This window comes from Apodemus sylvaticus, chromosome 18 (assembly GCF_947179515.1).
Source record: "Apodemus sylvaticus chromosome 18, mApoSyl1.1, whole genome shotgun sequence".
In the NCBI taxonomy this organism is placed as follows: Eukaryota; Metazoa; Chordata; class Mammalia; order Rodentia; family Muridae; genus Apodemus; species Apodemus sylvaticus.
The window spans coordinates 69,776,868-69,803,172 of NC_067489.1; the positions used below are offsets into that span (position 1 = coordinate 69,776,868).

At 42.6% G+C, this 26,305-nt stretch overlaps 2 protein-coding genes and 1 pseudogene across 2 annotated transcripts; 1 reads left to right on the top strand and 2 right to left on the bottom strand.

The window, feature by feature from the left end:
• Window positions 1–11,620, bottom strand: LOC127668389 (zinc finger protein 709-like). Its single transcript, XM_052161964.1, has 4 exons — window positions 11,107–11,620; window positions 5,836–5,962; window positions 4,973–5,033; window positions 1–2,379 (listed from the first exon to the last, which is right to left on the bottom strand). Exons 1-4 carry the CDS (start codon window positions 11,107–11,109, stop codon window positions 885–887), a joined length of 1,686 nt encoding a protein of 561 aa, XP_052017924.1. The 5' UTR covers window positions 11,110–11,620; the 3' UTR covers window positions 1–884.
• LOC127668515 (G2/mitotic-specific cyclin-B2-like) lies at window positions 11,108–15,806 on the top strand (annotated as a pseudogene).
• Window positions 14,548–25,915, bottom strand: LOC127668390 (zinc finger protein 709-like). Its single transcript, XM_052161965.1, has 3 exons — window positions 25,401–25,915; window positions 19,195–19,321; window positions 14,548–18,992 (listed from the first exon to the last, which is right to left on the bottom strand). Exons 1-3 carry the CDS (start codon window positions 25,401–25,403, stop codon window positions 17,455–17,457), a joined length of 1,668 nt encoding a protein of 555 aa, XP_052017925.1. The 5' UTR covers window positions 25,404–25,915; the 3' UTR covers window positions 14,548–17,454.
• Window positions 25,916–26,305: the final 390 nt, after the last annotated feature.

Below are 26,305 nucleotides of genomic sequence, written 5' to 3' on the forward strand. Positions count from 1 at the left end.
TGAAGACAACAGTCAAACTTTATTAAAAAACATTTTTCTAGGAGGTAGAAAGAATACAAGTCAGAGGATGGGAATAGTGTGAAATGCAGTCTTTTGTTCATTGTATGGCTATTATATCCATGATTTCGCAGTATTCGTGGTTAGCTGCACTGGGTTAAGACAGCCAAAATTCTAGCATTGATGAATTAGATGATCTCAAACCTTCACCCTTACTGAGGAACTATTGACAGTTGACAGCTTCTGAGGAAGTGGCTATGCTCAAGCACAAATGAGCAGCAGTAACTGGATTTAATGGGTTGGAGGGAGAAAATGGAGTAATATACTCATAACTCATTGTATATATGACTGAAATTATTAAGAATAAAGAAAAATATCAAACAAAATTTTCTATCAGATAGACAATATAGCCTAGACCTCAAAACCCTATCTTTACTTTTGTTTGAGTTTCCCAAGTACTAGAATTATAGGTATATGCCATCTCACACAGGAAAACAGAAAACTGCTATGTTTTTCATATTTAATCTTCTGATTCTATGTGCATTGTTGCATGTGGGGGCCATCTGAAAATTCTATTTTTGGTATATCATTTTTTAGTCAAGGGTTTTCTCTCCATACTGTTGTTTTGCATCCGCGAACGGATAGAAAACATTCCCTATGGATTATGCATTTTCATGAATTTTAGAAAGTCAAGTGATAAGCAGAATAAGTGAACATTTTTCTGTATTATATCCAGAAGTTTTTCTCCAGTGTGAATCCTTTCATGGTATCAAAAAGAACTAGGGTCAATGAAAGCATCCCATAATGGATACAAACTTTGGGTTTCTTTCCAGTGTCAGCTATGTCATGTATTTGAAAGGAATCAATGCAACTAAGTTTCCCCACTATTACACTAACAAGAGTGTGTTTTCTCTATGAGTCTTTTCATGTTTCTGAACACTACTGTAACAACCAAAGGTTTTCCCACAACACTTACAAATATAGGGTTTCTGTTCTGAGTGAACTATATCATGCCTTCGAAGGGAACTGGACAAAGTGAAGGCTTTCCCACACTGCTTGCATACGTAAGGTTTCTCTCCACTGTGAGTTCCTTCATGTATGTGAAGGGAAGTGGAACGAGCAAAGGCTTTCCCACACTCCTTACACACATAAGGTTTTTCTCCCGTGTGAATTCTTTTATGTATCTGGAGGTAATTAGAATGAGTAAAGGCTTTCCCACATAGCTTACATAAGTAGGGTTTCTCACCAGTGTGAGTTATTTTATGTATTTGCAGGTGGCTAGAACGAGTGAAGGCTTTCCCACATTGCTTACATAAGTAAGGCTTCTCTCCAGTGTGACTTCTTTGATGTATGTGAAGGTAGCTGGACTGAGCAAAGGCTTTCCCACACTGCTGACACACATAGGGTTTTTCTCCTGTGTGACTTCTTTTATGTATTTGCAGGTGGCTGGAACGAGCAAAGGCTTTCCCACATTGCTTACATATGTAGGGTTTCTCTCCTGTGTGAGTTCTTTTATGTATTCGAAGGTAGCTGGATTGAGTGAATGCTTTCCCACAGTGCTTACACACATAGGGTTTCTCTCCAGTGTGACATCTTTCATGTGCTCGAAGGGTACTGTAGGAAGTATAGGCTTTCTCACAATGCTTACACACATAGGGTTTCTCTCCAGTGTGACTTCTTTCATGTGCTCGAAGGGTACTGTAGGAAGTATAGGCTTTCTCACAATGCTTACACACATAGGGTTTCTCTCCAGTGTGACTTCTTTCATGTGCTCGAAGGGTAGTGTAGGAAGCATAGGCTTTCCCACAGTGCTTACACACATAGGGTTTCTCTCCAGTGTGACTTCTTTCATGTGCTCGAAGGGTAGTGTAGGAAGCATAGGCTTTCCCACAATGCTTACACACATAGGGTTTCTCTCCAGTGTGATTTCTCTCATGAACTTGAACATTACTCTGTCTCTTAAAAGATTTTCCACATTGTTTACATGCATGATTTCTTTCTCTAGTATGGATCCTTTTATGATTTTGAAGAGAACTGAGATACTTAAAGGCTTTATCACACTGTTTACAGACATAGGGCTTCTCTTGTGTGTAAATTTGTTCATGCTTCAGAAAGCTTTGGTGAGAACCAAAACACACTCCACAGTCTTTACATTTACATGGCTTCTCTCCGTGTTCTTTATACTCATGTGTTTTGCATCTAGTCTGACCTCTGAGGGACACATTTAGAGATGAATGACCAGTGATGTCTTCTCCACACACAAGGCTTTCACAGGGCTTTTCTCCAGTTTTCTGGCTCACCACAGGATCTGGAATCTCACTGAAGATTTCTTCCCATTGACTATCTTCTTCATACTCACAGAGCTTCTCTACCACTTGATATCTGTAATAAAAGTGTAGAACATTAACAATGTTTTTATATTTACTCAAAGGTAAAAGACTTACTCTCTTACATTATCAGGAAAAGTGTAAGCTTTATATCTTAAATAAACAGTACAAAATGGAGTGAAGGCTCAGTAAGACAGTTTAATTACCACTAGTCAAAGCAGTGGTAATCGTGTGGGATTTCTCTGTATTTTCCCCAAGGTTAACTATTTTGCAAACATTGAAAAAGCTATGTTACAGCTAGACAGTGGTAGTGCATATACCTTTAATCCCAGCACTGCAAGGATGGGGGAGGGGCAGGGGGAAGGACAGGAACATTTCTAAGTTCAATTCTAGGTGAGATCCAAGCTTTCTTGCTTGGGCCTTCCTTCTTGTATAGCTTCCCTGGGTCTCTGGAGTGTAGTATGGGGCCTGTATTTTATGCCTACTATCCACTTATAAGTGAGTACATACTACGCATGCCCTTTTAGGACTGGGTTACATGACTCAGGACAGGGGCAGGTGGATTTCTAAGGCAAGCCTAGTCTACAGTGTGAGTTCTAGGACAGCCAGGCTTACACAGAGAAACTCTGTCTCAAACAAAACAAAACAAAAGCCACCACCACCAAACAAACAAACAAACAACCTTGTACAACTTTTACAACTACTTTGGAAATCAATTTGGCAGTTTCTCAGAAAACTGGGAATAGTTCTACCTTAAGACCCAGTTATACCACTCCTAGGCATACCTAAGAGATGCTCCAACATCCCACAGACACTATGTTCATAGCAGCTGTAATTCTAACAGTCAGAATCTGGAAATAACCTAGATGTCCCTCACCTCAAGCCTGGAGAAAGAAAATGTAGTGCATCCACATAATGGAATACTATTAAAAACAGCTATTAAAAACAAAGACATCATGAATTTTGCAGGCAAATGAATGGAACTTGAGGATATCATCCTGAGTGAGGTAACCCAGTTCCGAAAGGACATGCATGGCATATACTCACTTGTAAGTGGATATCAGCCATAAAAGACAAATAACATGTTATACTCCACAGAGACAAAGAAGCTAAACAAGAAAGTACAATGGAGAAAGCTTGAATCTCACTTAGAAGGGGGAAATAATAGTCATAAGAGGCAGATGGAAGGAGGGAACTAGGAGGGAGGCAGCATGGGGAAGGGAATGGGAGGTTCAGGATCAGTGTGCAGAAGGACAGAGATATGGTTACATGGCCATGAAAATGAATGGAAATCTGCAACTGACTGGGGTGAGGAGGTGGGGCACATCCCCAGGATAACACAGAGACCTGGGATAAGGGAAGTACCCAAGAATCAATGGGGGTAAATTTAGTTATGACTCACTACATTGGGGTATGGAACCTGAAGAGGCCACATCCATATCCTGTGCCAGGCAGAAACCCCAGGGGAGCAATAGACACCAACCCACATACATTTCAACCCAAAATTTATCCTGTCTACAAGAAATGCAGGGGGATGGAGCAGAGACGGATGGAATGGCCAACCAATAACCAGTCCAACTTGAGACTAATCCCATGGACAAGCACCAATTCCTATCACTATTCACGTCTGTTATGCTTGCAGACAAGAGCAAGTTATCCTCTGAGAGGCTCACCCAGCAGCTGACTCAGACAGATATAGACACCTACAACCAAACAGTGGACGGAGCTTGGAGATGCTAATGGAAAAATAGGAGGAAGGATTGCATGGCCCTGAAGGCAATAGGAACTCCACAGGTAGACCAACAGAGTCAATTAACCTGGACCCTTGGGCCTTTCAGAGACTGAACCACCAACCAAAAAAACATAAACGGACTAGACCTGGGCTTCTCTGCACATATGTAGCAGATGTGCAGCTTGGTCTTCTTGTGGGTTCTGAACAACTGTAACGGGGGCTATCCCAAAAGCCTGTCTGTGGGATATGTTCTTCTAGCTAGGCTGCCTTGTCTGGCCTCAAGGGGAGAGGAAGCGCCTAGCTTCACAGAAACTTGAGTTGTGGGGTCTATGGATTACCTGGGGAATCCACCTGCTCAGAGAAGGGGAGAAGGGGATGATGGGGGAAGGACTGTGTGGGAAGAGGTGACCAGAAGGAGTCAATGAGCACATGTAAAATGAGTAAGTTAAAAAAAAAACCCTAACTCCCCCCCAAAAAAAACAAAAAGAAAACAAAAGAAGGATAAAAAAATCTAATCTGTTACATTTAAACATCACTTAAGCATTCCTCATCCAAAACACAAAGGACAAATATGTTAGAGTTTAAAGTCTTAGAACATATGTAAGAGGTGAGACCTAAATGCAAACATACTTTGAATCCAAAAAGGTGATGTCGTCATACAATCTCTTTAATATATTTTGGGTATGAAATGAAGTCTGTATAACATTAAAACATCAGATAGTATCATTTGTGATATCATGTCTATTCTTAAATTCATATTTAAAATTTTGAATTAAAGATCAAAGTCAGAAGGTATATTTAAAGGTATTTTGAAAGTAAACCACTTTGAAGCTTAGCTTACTTTGTTTATTTGAAATATTTTTTGCAATTCCAAGTTTCCTGAGAAGTATTACTTTTTCTTGTGAGTGCAAATTACCTTAGATTTCCCCCAGGATTTTTGTATGCATTTTCAGTGTTCTGTTCTCCCAATTTCTGTCCTAAAAGTAGACCCAGAAAACCCATTATGAATTATTATGCAAAATATGACTCAAGTTCCTGTTACATTGTGACCATACCAAGTTGATTCATCTAAATACTCCATTTTCATATCCCAAGTCATAGAACAGCATTGATGGGCAGTGGACATTGTTCTCTGAATGAGGAAATTAAATAAAGTGGACATTTCTGGTTTCTTTGAAGACTCAGGATATAATGTTTTGCTGGGGCAAACAGATGAAAGAACATTTTCCTGAAGGGGACACAGGTGAAAGGATGTTTTGCTATAACAAACACATAAAAGGACACGTGATGTTTAGAAGGAAATATACATATGACACTCCAGACAGTGGGAGGTGGAGCCCTGGCTCCCTTTGCTCCTCCTCACTAGTCGTCACTGCGGACACGCATGTATGTGCTCACCTTACATTGTGTTGCTGAGCTTTGCTTGTGATGACTTTATAGAAACTCACCAAGGAACTCGTGAGGTTCATGAGGCTTCTTGCGGCTTCTGCGGACGTGGGCTGACTGGGGAGCCTCACAGTTTCTTCTGGATCAACTGCCCTTGCTGACTCATGTGTGGTGTCTGCCAAGTGTCTGATGTTTGCTAGTGGACTGGACTGACAACAGTGAAGATTGGAATTGCCGCCCCCCAAAACTGTTTCTAAACAGATCCACTTTCCTCCCATATCCTAATAACCTTTCTTTTCCACTATCTCCGGTGCGTAGTGTGCTAGAGGAGAGGTTGAACCCTTATTAAAGTAAGCTGTGAAAAATATATGCCTACAATTTTATCCCCCTTACCTATATCATGCAGGTTCCTGATGGTTTCTCTCATCACAGCTCTGTAAAGATTTTCCTGCGAAGGATTTAGCAAAGTCCACTCCTCCAAGGTGAAGTTCACAGCCACATCCTCAAAAGTCACTGACTCCTGAAACAAAGCACATATTTACAGGAGCAAAGTGAAACTGGCAGCACTTGGGACCCATACTCAATTCATAGGAAATGCCCATGATGCTGGGAGCTCCTGACATTTATTTTGTGAGCTGACTGCTATGTTATGCTATCAAACAACTTTTCTGGTGCTAGATTTGAACACTGTGTTGAAGAACTAGCAGAACAGTGACATCAGGTGACTTGTGATAAGTTGCTGGGTCATTCCTAAGTTTCACTGCATGTACCATCTCTTTTACTTGTGTCTAGATGACGGACCTCATCACTGTAACTGCTAAGAGGAGCTTGATTTGCCAAAACACTTCTTGTACTTGCTTTACTAGCATCTGCTCTGAATGTTGGTATTTGTTTTAGATGCTCAGTAGAGACAGCCTTCCAGTCTCCCTGAGACATGTCTTTAATGAGCTCCTTCTATAAACACATCTTCTCACCCATCGAAACAACATGTTCCCTGAGTATACATTTTCCGTGATTACACTAAAAAATAACATTTGAAAGTATGAATATAGTATTCAATAGTTCAAAATGAATTAAATGATACATAAGATTAAAGTGTTCCTTAGTACAATAGTGTAATTATCATTAAAATGCATATTTCAAAACACAGCAGAGAAGAATTTGACTTCCTAATAGTGGATGCTGAGTTATATAGCATCCGCACACGAAGGAGACTGATGACAGGACAGGTACTGCTGAATGCTGGCAGAACTCGGAAAAAATTCTAATACATGTAGGTCAACAACAAACTGATATCTAATTGGATACTATATTACATTCATCTGTATTTCATGTTTAATAATCAACTCACTGTGTAATTAAATGAAAACAATAAAACTCTTAAGCTTTGAAAAGTCAGTCACGTCTTTAGGACACAACAGAGAATTTTCTTATGATAAAAAACAAGTTGTAATAATGCATGTCTTTGATCCCAGAAGGTGGGAGGCAGAGGCAGGCTATGTGAGTTCAAGGTCATAGCTTGGTCACATAGGGAATTTCAAACTAGTCAAGGCTTTGTAGTGATCTCTCTCCTGGAGAGAGCGAGCCGGTGAGGTGAGAGTAGGGAATAAATGAATCAAGGAGAGCAGCAGGAGCATGTACAGATGGCAACGGAGCTGCAAGGAGTTCCGGCCAACTAGTGTGATCTCATCACACCAGATATAGTTTCCACACTCAAGAGAGAAAAGAGACCCAGGATCGAGGCCATGATGTATCCTTGGTGGATTGTGCTCAGACTTGACAGTCATGAAAGCTGTGGCCGGGGCTGGAGAGATGGCTCAGCGGTTACGAGCACTTGCTGCTCTTGCAGAGGTCCTGAGTTCAGTTCCCAGGCACTACACGGATATTCAGAACAATCTATTATGAGATCTGTTGCCCTCTTCTGGCATACAGACATATTTTATATATAATTAAAAAAAAAGAAAGCTGTGGCCAATTCTGTTCAGCAGGAAGTAAAATCTTTGTGACTTAGAAGCCTCTCAGGTCCTGCAGAGGAAGCTCTTTTGGGGTTAGTGAGTCCTGTAGCATCAGGAACAGCAGTGATGATATGGGATGAAACATCTACAGAAAAAACAAACGCAAGAGATCCAAAGAGGACTTGGGGTAGTGCTAGACAAGACTATGCATGGGTTTCTGGCTGGTGCTGGCCTCTTGCATCCATCCTGTTCCTTTAATATGCTAGTTATTTTAGAGGCCAGATCCCACAGCCTAAAGGCCTCAGGCCACCCCCATGGAGCGTCCTCCCTGGTCCAGGGCTAAGAAACTGTTTCACAGCCTCTAATTTATCCCCCAGTCCTACCTGGCTATTCCATATTCCTTGTTAGTAGGCTCTCAAAATGAATTACATGTGTAAGGATTACTGTTACACCAACAGGACAGAAAAGCCGTAGTTTTCTTTATTAAGGGGCTTTCTCCGAAAGCTCTTTTCGGCCTCCAACCCCAACATAATGTACTTGTTCCTTTCTAACTCTCCCACTGAAGGCCCAATCCTGGTCTGAGGCCCTTAATCCTAATAGAACTCATTTCTAGAGGGTAAATATGTGATACTTCCCATCTGTTGCTTCCCTTTCTATGTTTAAGACTAAAGACTATGTGAATTTTTCCTTGATTTGTAGGAATACTTGGGATGCCACTTGAAGTGCCGAAGGCACTACATGCAGGATGCTTCTCTGCCATAGGTCCCTGTGACCAGAATCAATGGATGACTCTCAGGTGTGTGTGGCCCAATATCTATACCAGAGTATGAATAATTTTCTGTTGGAATCTCCAAGAATGCAGTCATCCTAGAAGGCACCCAGCATGCTAAAAAAAATTCCAAATGTTTGTCTAGGCAGATGGCTTAGGAGTTAAGTCTTGTCAGTTTAGATCCTCTGAGACCCAGTAAATGCTGGGGAGGTATAATGGCCTGCTTGTAATTACAGCCTTGGAAGTTGGAGAAAGCAACTCTAAAGCAAGCTAGCTAGCTAGCACTACTATCAATTTCAGTGAGCCCTGACTTTAAGACCCTTCTTTAATGAATAGGGTGTAAAAGTTATTTAGGATGATTCCTAATACGAACTATGGGCTTTCTCAAGCACACCTACACTTACATACGTGAAAAAGAAAGAAAAAGGTGACTGTGATTCCAAATGTTTACTTTGCTGGTACTTTTCTGGGACAAGGGACCAATGTGGGAGTTCAGTAAATTAAAGAGGAAGTATATGGACGATCACACCAAACAAGAGCAGGACTGTTGCCTACTGCAGATTACAACCCTGACTGTATCTTCCCAATTGTCATAGGAATGATTTTTATTCTGTTTATTACTGAGGTAAGGGCAGGCAGCAGCATCAAGACAGATTGTTGTATCAACTTTACCATCCTGGGTAGTCACAGCCCACACAGAGGACAGCTTTTGCACTTGGCTCCCAGTGTTTAACTCTCTTTTCAGAAGTAATCTCACTTTGTAGTCTTGGACTGGAACTCTACATAGACAGGGCAAGTCTGCAAATGACAGAATCCGCCTGTCTTTGCTTGCAGAGCTAGGACTAAAAAAGCATATGCCACCACAAAGGACGGTTTTTCAACTCTTTGGCAGCATCCAGGATTTCCAGTTTTCCTGAGAACATAACTACTGTTTCCTCTCTGTCAGGAAGTTCTTGTTCTACTCTGTTTGTAAGGGGAGCTCAGTTTTATACCTGACTAGAAATGCACATCTTGTTTGGCTTCTGTGGTGCCTATTATTAGAGGTAGAAAGATTGCATCAAAGGAGGGAGGGAACCCTATGATTTATACAATTTTAATGTAAAATTCTGTATTTGTTTGTTTGTTTTTTTTTATTTGGTTTTTTTCAAGACAGGGTTTCTCTGTTTCTGTGTATCCCTGGCTGTCCTGGAACTCTCTCTATAGATCAGGCTGGCCTCGAACTCAGAAATCCACCTGCCTCTGCCTCCCAGAGTGCTGGGATTACAGGCATGTGCCACCACCACCCGGCAAATTCTGTATTTAAAAGGAGGAAAAAAGTAGTTAAATGTCTTGACAAATTGAAAGATATCAACATAATGTGCAAAGACAATAAAGTAGAAGGAAATTGTATATGAAATACAAGAAATCAAGGATGAGTGTGCTAAACCATCACATCAGTAAAGATGGAAAAATTACTAAAACATTTAAACCACATGTAAAGAAAGACACTTGATAATTAATAGTCAAATAAATACTAAATATATGCCATGAAGACAAAGTTCAGTCAATTAAATAATATTAAGTGCTGACTACAGAAAAGTTACTCGGGAATAAAATTTGATTTCGGGCTGGGGCTGTAGCTCAGTTGATATGGTAGATACTTGTCTGGCATGCATGAGGCCTTGGGCTTAAATCCCAGTGCTGCAAAAACCAGGGGGTAGTGATGTGCTCATATAATCCCAGCGCTTGGAAGGTGGACATCAGACTATCAGAAATTCAAAGTCAAGTTTGGCTGTAAACAAAGTTTATCAACAGCCTAGGATATGTAAGATTTAGTCTCAAAAAAAGAGAAAAAAATCGATATGTTTGTAATTCACTATGATTTGAACAGGACCATGACTTAAAGTCCAGTCTTTTCCAAAAAAGCATTTGTTGCTGAAAAAAGGAACAGAGCTGAGAGCAATATTTAACCCAAGAATCAAAGATAAACTTGAAAAGTCTCTAGCACCATATGCATGCACAAAGGTGACGAAAATTGAAAAGCCTTTGCCTCAGACTTTAAGTCAGAAGAGATAAAGATAGTCACACTCTATAAAGGGACAATCTACCAAGAGGATATTACAATCCTAAACGCGAGAGCCGCCAAAGACTTACATGTACCCATAGAAAACAACTGTGGTGGCGCACGCCTGTAATCCCAGCACTTGGGAGGCAGAGGCAGGTGGATTTCTGAGTTCGAGGACAGCCTGGTCTACAGAGTGAGTTCCAGGACAGCCAGGGCTACACAGAGAAACCCTGTCTCGAAAAAACTAAATCCAAAAAAATCCAAAAAACAAAAACAACAACTGTGACTGTCCCTCGAGAAGCTGACACCCGGGTATATCTCAGTCTTGCCACGATCACGTCCATTGATCTCTGCGCTTAAGATCTATATTAAACATGTCTCTTGGGTCTGGAGAGATGACTAGGTGTGTGAGAGTTCTCGCTCGCTGAGGAAGGATGAGAACCTGAGTTCAAATAAAAAAACACCCAAGTAGAAGCCAGACACGGGGACAGAGCCAGGAGGGTGGCCGGAGCTGGCTAGCAGGCAGCCCAGCCACAGGCTCGTAAGGCACCCGGTGTCCCGGGAATGCGGGGGGCCGCGACACAGCAGAGCACTGGGCGGCCTCCCCGGCCCTCCGCGCATGGAGGGGCGTCAAGTCCCACTCGCTAGAACTGTCGCCTAAACCTCCAGCTCTCTCCGCATCATCCAGCCTCGAAACTCTTTTCTGCGGTGAAGAAGCTCGCAATCTCGCGTTCGACTGATTTTCCCAAGGGGAAAAGCAGCTCTTCTGCAGCCGCAGGCGACAGTGCGCAGCCGCCATTCGGCCCCGGCGCAGCGCTGTCGGGAGCCCCGGCGCGGCACCGGGATCCCTCCCGGGATCCAGGGCTTCGCACAGCCCCGCCACTCGCCTGGCTCACCATGTCTGTGCCCCGGGCTGCCGCGGCTCCACAGAGGCTCCGGAACAGGCGCTCACACGGCCGCAGACGACCTGCAACTTGGACTTCGTCGGCTGAGAGCTGGGAGGAGGGAGGCGCCAGGAAGAAAGATGGCGGGTGAGGAACTTCCGCTCCTCCGGCCCGAGCTCCTGATTGGGCAGCTCACACACGGGACCGTCTGGGGTCTGACGTCATTCAGCTCAGGAAGCTAAACAGTCGGGACTCCCACAGTTGGTTGCAGAGAACCGCCAGGAAGAGAGATGGCTGACAAGGTGCTGCCTCTCCGCTCCCTGAGACAGTTCGTACCTGCCGCTCCTTTGGCCCTCATTGCTGCTGCCCACAGATCCAGTCCCTGAGGCCTGAGTGGCAGAATAAATTTATCCTCCCTCCTCTTACTGACAACCACTCCCTCTCCTGCCAACAACACTGAGATTCACTGGGACACACAGACAGGAAAGATGAAAGGAGAATTGGAGAGGGCAAAGGTCTCTGTGTGTGAATACATGAATGAAAATGCTATAATGAAACACTCCGTGTAGTTAATACAAGCCAATGAAAACATCAAAAACTATACGTTCCAGCAATTGAGAAGAAAAAGCTTCAGCAGCTCTTCCACAAAGGAAACTTTTTAGGAACAAGGTTTATTATAAAGTGCCTCCCGCCATGATGAGGCCTGTAGGTGGAAGGGACACCATTAGACAGAAACAGTAGTTTATGCAGCTCTAAGCACAGGGTCTTTAGGAGGGCGCAGGAGGGTGGGGGAAGTGATGGGGGAAGGAGGTAGGAGAAGAGGGGCAAGCAGAGGTGGACAGACTGACCTTGAGAAGGGAGGGGAGAGCAGAGCCTTCGACTCTGGACCAAATCCCCGAGCTATCTATCCTCCCCAGAACAAATAAAAAGGTCTGGTTTTTAAAAGTGCCTTTGGGAGGCAGAGGCAGGCGAATTTCTGAGTTTGAGGTCAGCCTGGTCTACAGAGTTACAGGGTAGCCAGGGCTATACAGAGAAACTCTATCTTGAAAAACAAAACCTTACTTTTTAGGGGGCAGGAACTTCCATATCAAGGGATTTGGTTCAGCAGAGCGTACCTCTGCTGAAGACGGGCAAGGAGGAGCCCGCTATTACAGAAAACTCATGGCGCAGCAAACGGTTTAGCTCTGTCCAAAACAGAGCTGCATCAAAGTTAAGGAGATTGGGCCGAAAGGGACAGCCCGGTAAAGAACCAGCACCTTGGCCCATCTTGAGGTCGAGGAGCCTGGGAACAGATCAAAGCAAACACTGGTCAGCCCTCCCAGCACTTCCTGCCTTCCTTCCTACCTCTTTTGGCCTGGGCCTGGGCCTCCTGTCCCCCAGCCTCTGACCCGGTTGTCTTTTGGCTCCTGGATCTCTGTCCTCTTTTCCCCATTCTCTCATCTCTTGCTCTTGGCAACCTCTCCTCTCATGATCCAGTTCAGTCTGGACCCTTCTAGACTTCTTTGGCTGCATAGTTCCTCCTAGCTACAATAGTATCTCAACCATTAGCCTTCGTGTCAAAAATTTTCATTCAGGGGGTAACCATTTGAGAACCTACTCTTGACTTTCCAGGATGAGCACTTTCCTTCTTCCTTCATGGCGGACCCTTCCAGCCTCTGTAACCAGCCTCACAGAAATGAAGATATCTAAGAGACTAATGAAATGATGAACCTCAAGAAATAGGAATTTCCCCGAGAATCTTAAATTTGGAGAAAAGGTGCCATGCAGAAGGGGATTTATGACTTGTAAGTTTACTTTTCAGGACTAGGCTGAAGTCCAGACAATAATAGGTCAATGGTGAGTAGGACCAACCTAGACTGAGACTGCCTAGTTATCATAGGTTGCTTCAGTTGTCAACCTGACACACCTGAGAAGAGGAAATGCCGTCTGAGCAATTGCTGCCACCCAACAGTGGGTATGTCGTGTCAGGCATCATTTTCTTGCTAACTAATTTAGGAGGGCCCAGCCCACTGTGAGTAGTGCGATCTCTAGGCATCTTTCCTCTTTAGAATCCAGAATGAAAACATTTTTTGTGTGTGGTGTGTGCTTATATGCCTGCACACTTGTGGGTGCACGGAAGCCAGAGGAGGACGTCAGGTGTCATTCTTTTTCCATCTTATTCTCCTGAGAAAGGATTTCACTGAATCTAGAGTCAGGGAGCAGACAGGAAGTCCAGTTATCTTCTCTGTCTGGCCCTCTCGACTGATATTATAGGAGACTGCTGGAGTCGGACATGTCCTTCTCAGGCCTGAGCAGGGTCAAGGTGAGGGCATTAGTTACGGGAAGTGGTTTAGTCAGTCTGGAACTGTGGCTGCTGACTGTACCCTGAGCTCTTGATGAGACACAGTGTGCTGACGTAAACTTTAGATTCTCTGTGAAGGTCAGGTTGTTTATCTTTGTTGGTTGCTTACCACATCCTGTTTTATTTTTTGCTGCCAAATGCTTTACCATATAACAGCTATGTGAACCTGCATTAAACGAGATTTGATCCTGTCTTGTCTCCATTTCTCGAGTCTCTTGCCCCTAGGTCCTCACTCCACCCCTCAGGAACCTCTTCGAGGATCCGCAGGCGGGTTAATGATATCACCAGTGTTTGTGGCTACACTCAACTTTTTATGTGGATGCTGGAGACCAAACTCAGGCCTCATATACATGTAAAGCAAGCACTCACCTTCACCGTGCCCCTCCGCCCCCAGGCAAGAGGATTTTCATACACAAGCAGGATCACATTTAGAGTAAAGGCTAATACAAACTGACTGTAATATTAAAAGGTGACTGATATCACATTAGCTAAATAGCATTAGAACAGCAGCTGACATATTAGGCCAACAATGAAAGCTCTCTTTACATAGTGAGTTTCCATGAAGACTGACACACACCCCTCAGCTCCTGTATGGTGTCACCTGCTAATACTTACCTTTCTTTATAGCACTGAGTGGGTGTTTCAACTCTGGTTCAACAGCTCTCTTGTCTCAGAAATAGAAGTACTCTTATTTGCAGACAGTGTGTTTTTGATTTACTCTACGGTCAGGGCAGCTACAAGGTTGTGCTTGCTTCCTTGTTCCTCCTTTACAGCACTGTCGAGCAAGAGATGTTCGGCAGTTACTTCTTAGCTGTGAGCCCTTTACCGCACTTCGGAGCTATGCAGGCCCCTTCTTAGGGCTCTACTATGGCAATTTACCTAAACATTTACCTAGAGACACAACATCAAGGAATGATTATTAGCTTAGCTCTTAGTTCAGGGAGAGACATGGTGTCAAGGGACTGACAAAGGCAAAAAGTGGGGCAGAAGGACATCCTCCTCTGGCCTCCAAAGAACACAGGCACACACATCTATGCACACATCACACCCACTGTGCTTACACATGCCACACATACACAAAATAAAAGGATATTTCTGATGAACAAATCAGATATGGTATGTAGATAGATTCATTATTGCAGTTCATTACATTTGACGTAATCAAAGGCTTGGTATTGGTGATCTTTGGCCAGAGTGCACTTAAACCAATGGGATGTATCTTTTGGTCAGAGAAGTGAAGGGAAAATTATGATAAAAAACTGTAACATAAATATGATACAATTTACATAGGAATAGAGCATTAATTAGTAGGATCCCACTACATAAGGGATTTTCACCAGCATTTTGGCAACAATGACTCTGATGAAAGAAAAAATTTGAAGAATTGTGAAGATGATCTCTTTATGGTTATTTTGCAGATATGTGGTCAACATATAAAAAAAAATCACACACACAAATGTGTATGTATGTATGTATGTGTGCATATATATGTATATATATATGTTAAAAATAGTTAAAACTATAAAATATGCACAGAATTCTTATTTAGAGAAAATATTAAAAGTCAGAAACAGACCTCCTGGTAGTGCTGTGGACCAGAGTGTCTATGCCTCACCCATACATTCCAGGGGGCCCTCAGGTTGCTACACATGCCCAAAGGTGTCCAGTGATTTGAAGAATATTGATGAAGGAGTTAATCCTAAAGCTAACCAGCAGGCAGTTTCAGAAGAAACCGGAAATAAAGTTGGTCTAAGTCCATCCAAGTTTAGGCTTCTACAGGAAACTCCATACCTGTGCATTGCCATCGTGGGCCAGTTCTTATAGACTCAACTGGCCTGCAGGAAGAAGCTGCAGCTCGTTGGGACCACAGCTCTGCTTCTGGCCTCCAAATATGATGCTTTCTCTGAGTACTGAAGACTTTATGTTACAGACAATGCTTATTCTGGTTCCCAAATCTAAGAAATGGAAACTCTGATTTTTGAAAGGGTTGAATTTGGAGTTGGGTTTGCCATTCTACTTCTTCAGGGGAGGCTCGAACACCTGGGAGGTTGATGCTGAACAACACACTGTAGCCAAATATTTTATGGAGCTGACACTCATCAACGATGACATCACTTTTCTCAGGGTGCAGCTGCTGCTTCCTGCCTGTCTCGGATGGTGCTGGGCCAAGGAAAATGGAATTTAAATAATGCAGCAGTATTGCACAGACACATGGGAACTAAAGCCCTGGAAATCATGAATCACTCAATGAAAACCTCACCAGCTTCATGACTGTCAAGTATGCCAGCAGCAGACTCCTGAAGATCAGGATCCCTCACCTCAACTCCAAACCATCAAAGACCCGGCTTCCCCTCTGACGGGCAGGTCCTAGGCAGCGGGGCTTCATCCTGCACTTCTGAGATTTTGTGCATACTTTATCTAGTTTACATCACAAAACTCAGACTAATTTTCTAACTGTGTATTTGAGAAAAAAATTAAGTTATTGATATTCTTAAGGTTAAAAAAAAGTGAAAATAATTAAATCCACTTTAAAAGTCATTTGTTGTGAATTTATATATATACAAGAGCTTAATGGGGAATCCAATCACAAAAGTGAGCACCTCGCCTGCAGCCTGTGGAAGTCAGGGAACCATCAGACATCCTCTTCCGCTGCCTCTGCAGCTTTGCTAGTGACATAGTCTTGTACTAATTTTGGAGCTTGTTTTTCACCTAGCCTGACTGACCCGCAAGTCCCAGTAATCTTCCAGCACCAACCCCACTTTCAGCAATGATGTTATAGGCATGTTTTGGCTACATGTGGCTTTTTACATGGGTACTGGGGATATGACCTCAGTCCTGATGCTTTTCCATTGAGCCACTTTCCCAGGCCAATTAAACATTTTGATAGGTCCATTAGACGCAATTATTATAAAAACACATAAAAATTAAGACTGTTTACATATCAGAAAGACATTTCAATTCAATCTTTAAATTAAAAGCAGGAAAAGGTACCTGACTTTACTAATAGTGAAACTACAGTTAAGCACATGCAACTATTTAAGTAAACCTTATTAAATAATTTCACTAAAACATTTATTTCCAAGAATAAAATAAGAAGCACACTGTAATAATAAGAAGCCCTCCTCTAAACTGCAATTTCTAGAGCATTTTACACAAATTATCTTATACCAGGCTCTTCACATTAGTTGTGTTAACAGAATCCTATTGCATCAGACTTTGACACTGTATGCTACAAAAAAAAAAACAATTCTACCTACATTTATAAGGTTTTGACTGTGTATTTTGATAAACTGGCTAACTAAAGACTTACAGGTTTCTTCTAACCGAGGTTCTTGATATGGTGTGTTCTTTTGTGTGTGGCGTGCATGACTGTGTAGATGAGTGTTCATGTGTGTGGGTGCACACTGTACTTGCACACAGAGGCCACAGGTTGATGTATGACAAGAGCCTCGTAGGAACACCCAGACTGTTGCCTGTTGTGTGCTGCGTTTCCTCCTTAAGCACTCTCCACTTTAGTTTTTGAGAACTCTCTTACTGGACCTGAACTGACGTGAGTAGACCAGCTAAGCACCAAGCCTCAGGGACGCTTCTGTCTCTGCCTCCCTAGCACTGGGATTCCAGGCATGTGCCATCATGTCTGGCTTTTACAAGGGTGCTGAGGATTAAAAACCCAGGACCGCATGCTCCAAAGGCAAGGGCTCTACAGACTGAGCCATCTTCTCATCCCCATAGTGCTTTCTGAGAACTGAACTGAGACAAGTAGAGCTAGTCCCCCATGCTTTACACTGATACAAGTTCAGTTCATTATCCCGTCATGTTTGCTAAAAAGATCTGGATCTCTCCCTTAGTTTCTATTTAGAGGTAAGTTTCCACTGCGTCTCCATTCATGGTTTGTCTTAAGGGAACCAGAACATGCTAAGGCTTATCCACATAGCTACAACCAAATGTTTTTGGTTTTTTGCTTTTTGAGTTAATGAAATCAAAACTTATTCAAAGAGGAGAAGGTCTTCCAATGTGGCTTACACACAGTGCACCTTTTCATGGTATCTAAGGGAACCGTGAGTACTGTAGGATTTCCCACACTGTTTACATACATACGGTTTCTCTCCAGTGTGAATTCTTTCATGGCATCGTAGGGAACTGTGATCAGTGAAGGCTTTCGCACAGAATTTACATACATATGGTTTCTCCCCCCTGTGGATTCTTTCATGGCGTTGAAGAGAGCTGTGATAAGTGAAGGCTGTCCCACACAGCTTACACACATAGGGTTTCTCTGCACGGTGAATATTTTCATGGCAACGGAGAGAACTGTGATACATAAAGGCTTTCCCACACTGTTTACATACATAGGGCTTCTCCCCGGTGTGAGTCCTTTCATGGCAATGGAGGGAACTGTGAAACGTGAAGGCTTTCCCACACACCCTGCAGAGACAAGGTTTCAATCCACTGTGGATTCGCTCGTGCTTTTTCAGTGCGCTGCTCAACACAAAGGCTTTCCCACACTGCTTACAGCCATAGGCCTTCTCTCCCCTGTGAATCTGCTCATGGTATCGAAGAGCGTTGTGATGCATGAAGGCTTTCCCACACTGCTTACAGGCATAGGGCTTCTCTCCACTATGAATTCTTTCATGACATTTCAGAGAGCCCTGACGACTGAAGGCTTTCCCACACAGCTTACAGGCATAGGGTTTCTCTCCACTATGAGTCCTTTCATGACACTGAAGAGAACTGCAATCAATGAAGGCTTTCCCACACACCTTGCATTCATAGGGTTTCACTCCAGTGTGAATTCGTTCATGTCTTCGCAAGGCACTGGAACAAGTGAATGTCTTCCCACATTGCTTGTATACGTAGGGTCTCTCTAAACTATGAAACTGTTCATGGCACTGAAGGGAACTGTGATCGCTGAAGGCTATCCCACACTGATTACATATATATTTTATTCCACTGTGAGTTTGTTCATGACTTTCAGCCTTCCTCAAAGAAGGAAAAACTTTCAGAAATTGCTTGCATTCATAGGGTTTCTCTCCACTATGGGTCCTTTCATGGCGGCGAAGGCCACTGGAGTAAGTGAAGGTTTTGCCACATTGCTTACATACATAAAGCTCCACTCCAGTGTGAGTTCTTTTATGCATCAAGAAAGAATTGGTAGAGTTAAAGGCTTTACCACACACTTTACATATATATGGCTCACCTCCATGATGTGTTATTACGGACTGTTGAATACCAGCAAGGGTCAAAGAGTCTTCTTTACTCTGCTTTAAAACGCAGGGCTTTTCTGTAGCGTGCGTTCTTTCACGGCCCTGAACAAAACTGTGTTTGCTAAAACTGTCTTCAGTTTCCTTATATTTGTAAGTATTTTCTTCAGTGTGGGTCTTCATATGTCCCAGAAAACTTTGGGGAGAACTGAAGAATTTCCCACACTCCTTACATGTGCCTGGTTTCTCTGCGTTTTCTTGACTCTTACATAGTTTATATTCAGTCTGAACTGAAATGGGAAGAATTTTCCTTAAATTTTCAGAGGCATCTTCAAGGATCCAGTCTTCTTGCGTTTTTGCTAGAATGTAGATCCAGAAAAATCACTTTGAGTTAATACAACACTATTGAAAAATATTAGATTCTAAGTAGGTTTCTGGTAGAACATGATCATGACTGTTTTAGTCATCAAAATTTCTGTTATTATACAAATCATGGAGCTTCACCGATCAGCAAAAACCCTGTTTCCTCGTGACTAAACAAGGCAGTGATCCTACCCTTACCTATGGCAGCCAAGTTCCTGCAGGTCTCCTGCATCACATCTCTGTGCAGCCTCTTTTGGGAAGAATTCAGCAAAGCCCACTCCTCTGCGGTGAAGTTCACAGCCACATCCTCAAAGGATACAGACTCCTAAAAAAATAACACAGTATTTTCAGGAGAAAGGGTAAGACTCAGCATTGGAGAGCTAGACTCAGTTCCTATGATGTTTACAGAATGCTGTGTTGTTTAAATGTTCAATCCAGGTTCAACTGGAGGTCAGCATGCAGAAGAATGCGAATTGATCCATCCTTGTCTCCTTGTACTAAGCTCAAATCCAAATGGATCAAGGACCTCCACATAAAGCCAGACACTCTGAAGCTAATAGAAAAGAAACTGGGGAAGACCCTTGAGGACATCGGTACAGGGAGAAAGTTTCTGAACAGAACACCAATAGCGTATGCTCTAAGAGCAAGAATTGACAAATGGGACCTCATAAGGTTACAGAGTTTCTGTAAGGCAAAGGATACCATCAAGAGGACAGATCGGCAACCAACAAATTGGGAAAAGATCTTCACCAATCCTACATCAGATAGAGGGCTAATATCCAATATATATAAAGAACTCAAGAAGTTAGACTCCAGAAAACCGAACAACCCTATTAAAAAATGGGGTACAGAGTTAAACAAAGAATTCTCACCTGAAGAACTTCGGATGGCGGAGAAGCATCTTAAAAAATGCTCAACTTCATTAGTCATTAGGGAAATGCAAATCAAAACAACCCTAAGATTTCATCTTACACCAGTCAGAATGGCTAAGATTAAAAATTCAGGAGACAGCAGGTGTTGGAGAGGGTGTGGAGAAAGAGGAACACTCCTCCACTGCTGGTGGGGTTGCAAATTGGTACAACCACTCTGAAAAGCAGTCTGGCGGTTCCTCCGAAAACTGGGCACCTCACTTCCAGAAGATCCTGCTATATCACTCCTGGGCATATACCCAGAAGACTCCCCACCATGTAATAAGGATACATGCTCTACTATGTTCATAGCAGCCCTATTTATAATTGCCAGATGCTGGAAAGAACCCAGGTATCCCTCAACAGAAGAGTGGATGCAAAAAATGTGGTATATCTACACAATGGAGTACTATTCAGCCATTAGAAACAATGAATTCATGAAATTCTTAGGCAAATGGATGGAGCTTGAGAATATCATACTAAGTGAGGTAACCCAGACTCAAAAGGTGAATCATGGTATGCACTCACTAATAAGTGGATATTAACCTAGAAAACTGGAATACCCAAAACATAATCCACACATCAAATGAGGTACAAGAAGAAAGGAGGAGTGGCCCCTGGTTCTGGAAAGACTCAGTGAAACAGTATTCGGCAAAACCAGAACGGGGAAGTGGGAAGGGGTGGGTGGGAGGACAGGAGAAGAGAAGGGGGCCTACGGGACTTTCGGGGAGTTGGGGGGCTAGAAAAGGGAAATCATTTGAAATGTAAATAAATTATATCGAATAAAAAAATTAAAAAAAAAAAGAAAGAAAAAAAAAATGTTCAATCCAGGTAATGTTCATCAGAGTTCTAGTTAATATTCCTTAACAATGTAATTCTAATTCAAGGCTGCAGCTTCATTATAAAGCAAAAGCAGATGCCTGTAATGCTGTCAGGGATCCCAGTAAAATCTGATGCACCTGTCATAAAAAAAAAAAAAAAAAAAAAAAAAAAAAAAAAACCACCTCCTACCAGGCTAGGCATAGCAACCCACGCCTTCAATCCCAGCATCAGGGAGGCAGAGGCAGGCAGATCTCCTTGAGTTTAAAGTCAGTCTTACATAGTAAGTTTCTGGCCCGATAGAGATACATAGTGGGGCTCTGTCTTTAAAAACAAAACAAAACAAAACAAAACAAAACAACCCTTACTAGTCAGTATCCATAACAGAGTTAGCACCAGCTATCTGGAATCTTAAAAATGCCTAAGAACAGGTCTTGGAAAAGTGCTTGACTCTAAAGCAAGAGATCCTGAGTTATTCACCTCCAACCCCCACTAACCCATATAAAATTGCTGGGCATGGTGGTACATACTTATAATCCCAGTACTGGGGAAGTGGAGACAGGGGGATTCTTGGTACATAGTTGTCAGCCAATCTAGGACAATTGGTAGGCTTCGGTCAAAAGCCTGATGGACAAGATTCCCAAAGGATGGCACCCAAGGTGTCATTCTGACTTCCACATGCATGCATGCATATGTACAAATGTGCAATGTGTTTGTGCAATCATATGCAACCATGTACATGCATTTAAAAAATCAACTTCCCCTGGGGTCTGGAACCTGGAAATTGGATGAATTTCACCAGCATACTTATGGCAAGGGGCTCAGTGTTCTAGTTTATGATAGCAACACACTACTTGTTTAACTCCCATTGACTTTCTAAATGTCTGCAAGCTTCTGACATGCTTATCAGAATGATCCGACTTGATCAGAATGAAAATACAATCTAGAAGATAAGTCTCCAATAACTTAGTCTGACTGATAATATAGAACGAATACTTCATCTCCCAACTTCTTTCTTAGAAAACTGTGTACATAGCTGGGCAGTGGTGGCGCATTCCTTTAATCCCAGCACTCTGAGAGGCAGAGGTAGGTGGATTTCTGAGTTCGAGGCCAGCCTGGTCTACAGAGAGAGTTCCAGGACAGCCAGGGCTACACAGAGAAACCCTGTCTAAAAAAAAAAAAAAAAAAAAAAAAAAAAAAAAAAAAAAAAAAAAAAAAAAAAAAAAAATCCAAAAAACCAAGAAAAAAAGAAAAAGAAAAAAGAAAAGTGTGCGATTCTCTGTAACTGCTCATAGGGAGCTTTGGAAAGCTTGCATTTGGTATCTATTAGGCAAGCTTAAGGACCTATGAAGGGTAATCTACTAGGATAATGCAAAAAGAGTTTATTTTTCCCTCAAAAATGCTAAGGGGAATATAAATGAGGGAAATGGTATGTTAGAAGGGGATCAGATATACTGAGGTAATATAAATTATTTCTCAATATATCTTTATTCAGTTGACTACTAACCCAAATGATCTCTACATATAAATAAAGAGTATAACCCATAAAGAATATCTCTTATAAATATAAATGAGCTGAACATTTTTCAAACAAAGAGTATTGGGCAAAAAGGTTTAAACAAAATAACAGTGTGTGGTTTCATTACCCTGATATCACAAATAGATCACCCAGAAATAGAAAGAAAGAAAGATAGATAGATAGATAGATAGATAGATAGATAGATAGATAAACTGAGGAACTTCAGAGCTAAACTGCACCATAGATTAAATACACCTAACTGCCATTTACAGGAAGTTTATCAAACAAGTGCAGAACATACACTCTTCTCAGCATCAGATACAAGCTTCTCCAAAATACATCACCTATTAGGTGATCAGGTGTTAGCAAATCAAAACAGATACAAAAAAGCCAACTAGCAAACCAAGCAACCAAACAACACTCTGAAATGCATTCTTGCATTGTACAAGATCAAAAATAGTCAATTTGCAAAATACTTAAGAAAATATTAAGAAATCCAAGTCCAGGAAGAATAGCTTAGCTGGTAACCTGCTTGCCACCTAAACCTAGGGAACTGATTTCTGATCCCTAGTGCTCATAGGGCAGCACACGCCAATGCTGGGCACTTGAAAGGCTTGTACTGTCAAACAATTAGAGGAAAACAAAAATGAAGCCAGATTGCTTTGTAGAATGAATATATGATAATCAAAATAAAGGAAAGGAAATCTTTACTTGGAAACATGCTCATGTTTTTCTCTTTCCCATGAATAGAAATCAAATTATATATTGAAATGAAAACGACAAAATTAAGAATTAAAAATCGCATAACTGACCTTAGATGCAAGACAGTCTTTGATAATATTAAACACCATGTCATGATAAAAGCTCAGAATCTAGTAGGCACAGAAGAATCATACATTAACATAGTAAAGGCTTGGATGACAGACACATACTAGTAATAACATTCTAAATGAAGGGGTAAAAACTGAATGCATTGTATCAAAGACCAGAAAAAAAAAACCCACTAGGTTTTTCATGACTCTTCTTGAATATAGTATTAAACTATTAGCCAAAGAAATTATGCAAGCAAAGGCAGTAACAGATATATGAATCAGAAAGGAGGAAGTCAAATCATCCTTGCTTCAATACATAAAGAGAAAAACCCAAACCTGTTACTACAGTGTACACAGGAATCCCAGTATATTGGAGGCTAAGAAAGCAGGATTAAGAATTCCAGGTCAGCCAGGGGTACGCAGTTATACTTTCTGTGTAAAAAGTAACACACATCCGAGAAAAAAACAAGGATAGTCCAAAATACACCAAAAAGGTTTATACTATAAAGTATTTAACAAGAGTGCAAAATCAATGAAATGCCAGTACATATTCTCTTAGCAAATAATCAACTATCTCAGAGATACACTGTCAGAAAGTCAGAACACATATACACATAAACTAAAATGCCCAAGTCAAACCTCACTGATGATGTGAAAATGTTCTACAAAGGCAGTTTTAGGTCACCGAAGAAACAAAGATAAAGAAAGAGAGGGTTTGGAGTTGGGTGGGCAGAGAGGTGGGAAGATTGGGGAGGAGTTGAGGGAGAGAAAAAGTGTAGTCAGAATATATTGTGTGAGTTTTTTTTCAATAAAAAAGAAAAATAAGAAGCTGGGCGGTGGTGGCGCACACCTGTAATCCCAGCACTCTGGGAGGCAGAGGCAGGCAGATTTCTGAGTTCGAGGACAGCCTGGTCAACAGAGTGAGTTCCAGGACAGCCAGGGCTATACAGAGAAACCCTGTCTGGGGGGTGGGGGGGGGGTGGGAAACACCCCTCCCCCCCAAAATAAGAAAAGAAAAATAAGAAGGAAATTAAACAAGAAACTAGACGAGGAAAGGAAAGACTACCATGATCAAAAATGAAGAGAATCAATTCAATATCGCCAAAATGATTCAAAGTCATAATTCAGATTCAATGAAATTTCCATTACGTTATCACACTTTACACACAACTAGAAACAATCCTTAAAATTGCTATGAAAGTGCAAGAGACCCAGGGGAGCCCAAGATATCCTTAGCAAAAAAAAAGAGCACAGCATGTTCCATTTTTTATCTGATTTCAAAACACACTGCAGGTCTGCAATGAAAATAAACAAAACAGAACAGAACGAAGCAAAACCCAACAGAGTAGTGTCATAAACATAGATGTACAGTGTAGTGGAAAAGAGAAAATAAAAATAAACCCACACGTTTGGCCAACTGATGCTAAACAAGGGTGCCAAAAATAAACACCAGAAAAATAACAGAATAACCAGTAAATAATGGTGGGGGTTTTTAATTTTTTTTCCCTATATTCTTTGTTTACATTCCAAATGATTTCCTCTTTCCCGGTTCCCCCCTCCCCTTAAGTCCCATAAGCCCTCTTCCCTCTGTCCTGGCAATCCCCTACAAGGCTGCCTTTCCTTCCTTCTTGAGAATGATTTGATATGTGAATTGTGTCTTGGGTATTCAGAGCTTCTGGGCTAATATGCACTTATCAGGTAATGCGTAAATAATGGTGTTAATGCTGAATGTCTACATGGCGATGACTGAAACTAGCGTCTGACCCTAGAGAAAAATAATTCACAAATTGTTCCCTTGTTGCCTGAAAATGATTGGCTGCTCAGAAAAGACGAGACACACTATTAAACCCGCACTTTGATACTGCTGACATATCACTCCAAGAAAAGCCCTTCTCTTCTAGTACCGCTTGGCCTGTTTCACACTCCTCATCCCGGCCGTCCCCGATTTCCAAAAGTCTTTTCATACAAAGTCATGCCTCTGCGCTAAAACACGCTGAATCCCTACAAACAGTCCACCAGCACCCCAGACGGCCATGTATCTCCTTGCACCCCTCACAGGGACGGAAGATCGCCCTGTCCAGTGAGTTTGGCAATGCGGGGGAGAGCCTGGGACCCCCAGGATTTCAACTGTCAATCAACAGCAGCAGCAACCAATGCATTCGGATGGAGAACAAATTCGTGGATTTCGGAAGCTGCTTCCCTTCCGGGCAACCAAAGCTCCCGCGCACCGCCCCGCGCCGCCTGCTCAGGCCGCCGCGCAGTCCCGAGTCCGGCGCGCATCTGCGGTGCTCGCCGCGGTTCCCGGACCGAGGGGCGGCCTGCGCGCCCCGCATCCCCGACGCTCACCATAGCTGAGCCCCGGACCTCCAGCGGCCTCACGCGGCTCCAGGGTCTGCGGTCCGGCGGCTCCGAGCTCCCTCAGCTGACTGGACCGAGAGCGCAGTGACGCTGGGCTTGCCAGGAAGAAGGATGGCGGGCGAGGAACTTCCGCCCGGTTCCCCTGGCCTCCCGCGATCTGACTCTGTTACTCGGTTTGGCGGTCATAAGAAAATCGAAGCTCAACAGTTTGGGAATCCATTAACCGACAGAACAGAGTCGCAGCTACGGCGGGACCAGAAAGAAAGATGGCAGTGACGCTCTTCCGCTTCGCCTGACCCCGGTCTTGATTGGACCACTCATCATTTGCGGGGCCAGTATCACACTGCAGGGTAAACAACCCAGCACTCCCTGAGCTGACCGTACATTTCAGCGACCGTGGCACCAGAAAGAAAAATGGAGAGTGTGGAACATCACACTGGTGCTCTTGAACCATACACAGAGCCCTGTATGATGCGGTAAAGAATCCCAGCCTAATTAGCTGGAGAGAAAACCAGCACTCCAGACTCAGCCATTCCCAGTGCTGCCTAGTATAAAAGAAAAATAAATGAATTGCAAGTTTTCCTATCCAGCCCCAGCTCCAGAAAATGATGACTCATTTATTTGTTTTTTATTACTTTTCTAATTAATTATTTATTTACATTTCAAATGTCCCTCTTCCTTGTACCCCCTCCACGAGCCTCCCACCCCTTCCCCTTTCCTCTTCTCTTCTAAGAGTATGATCCCACACTCACCAACCCACCCCCACCTCAGCCCTCTAGCATCCTCCAGGAGTGCTGACACTTCTAAGCTTAGAGGATTACAAGTTTACAAGCTAACACGAGGGACAATCTCTAGTCAGAGACAACAGGAACAGCTAACACCAGAGCTGGCAA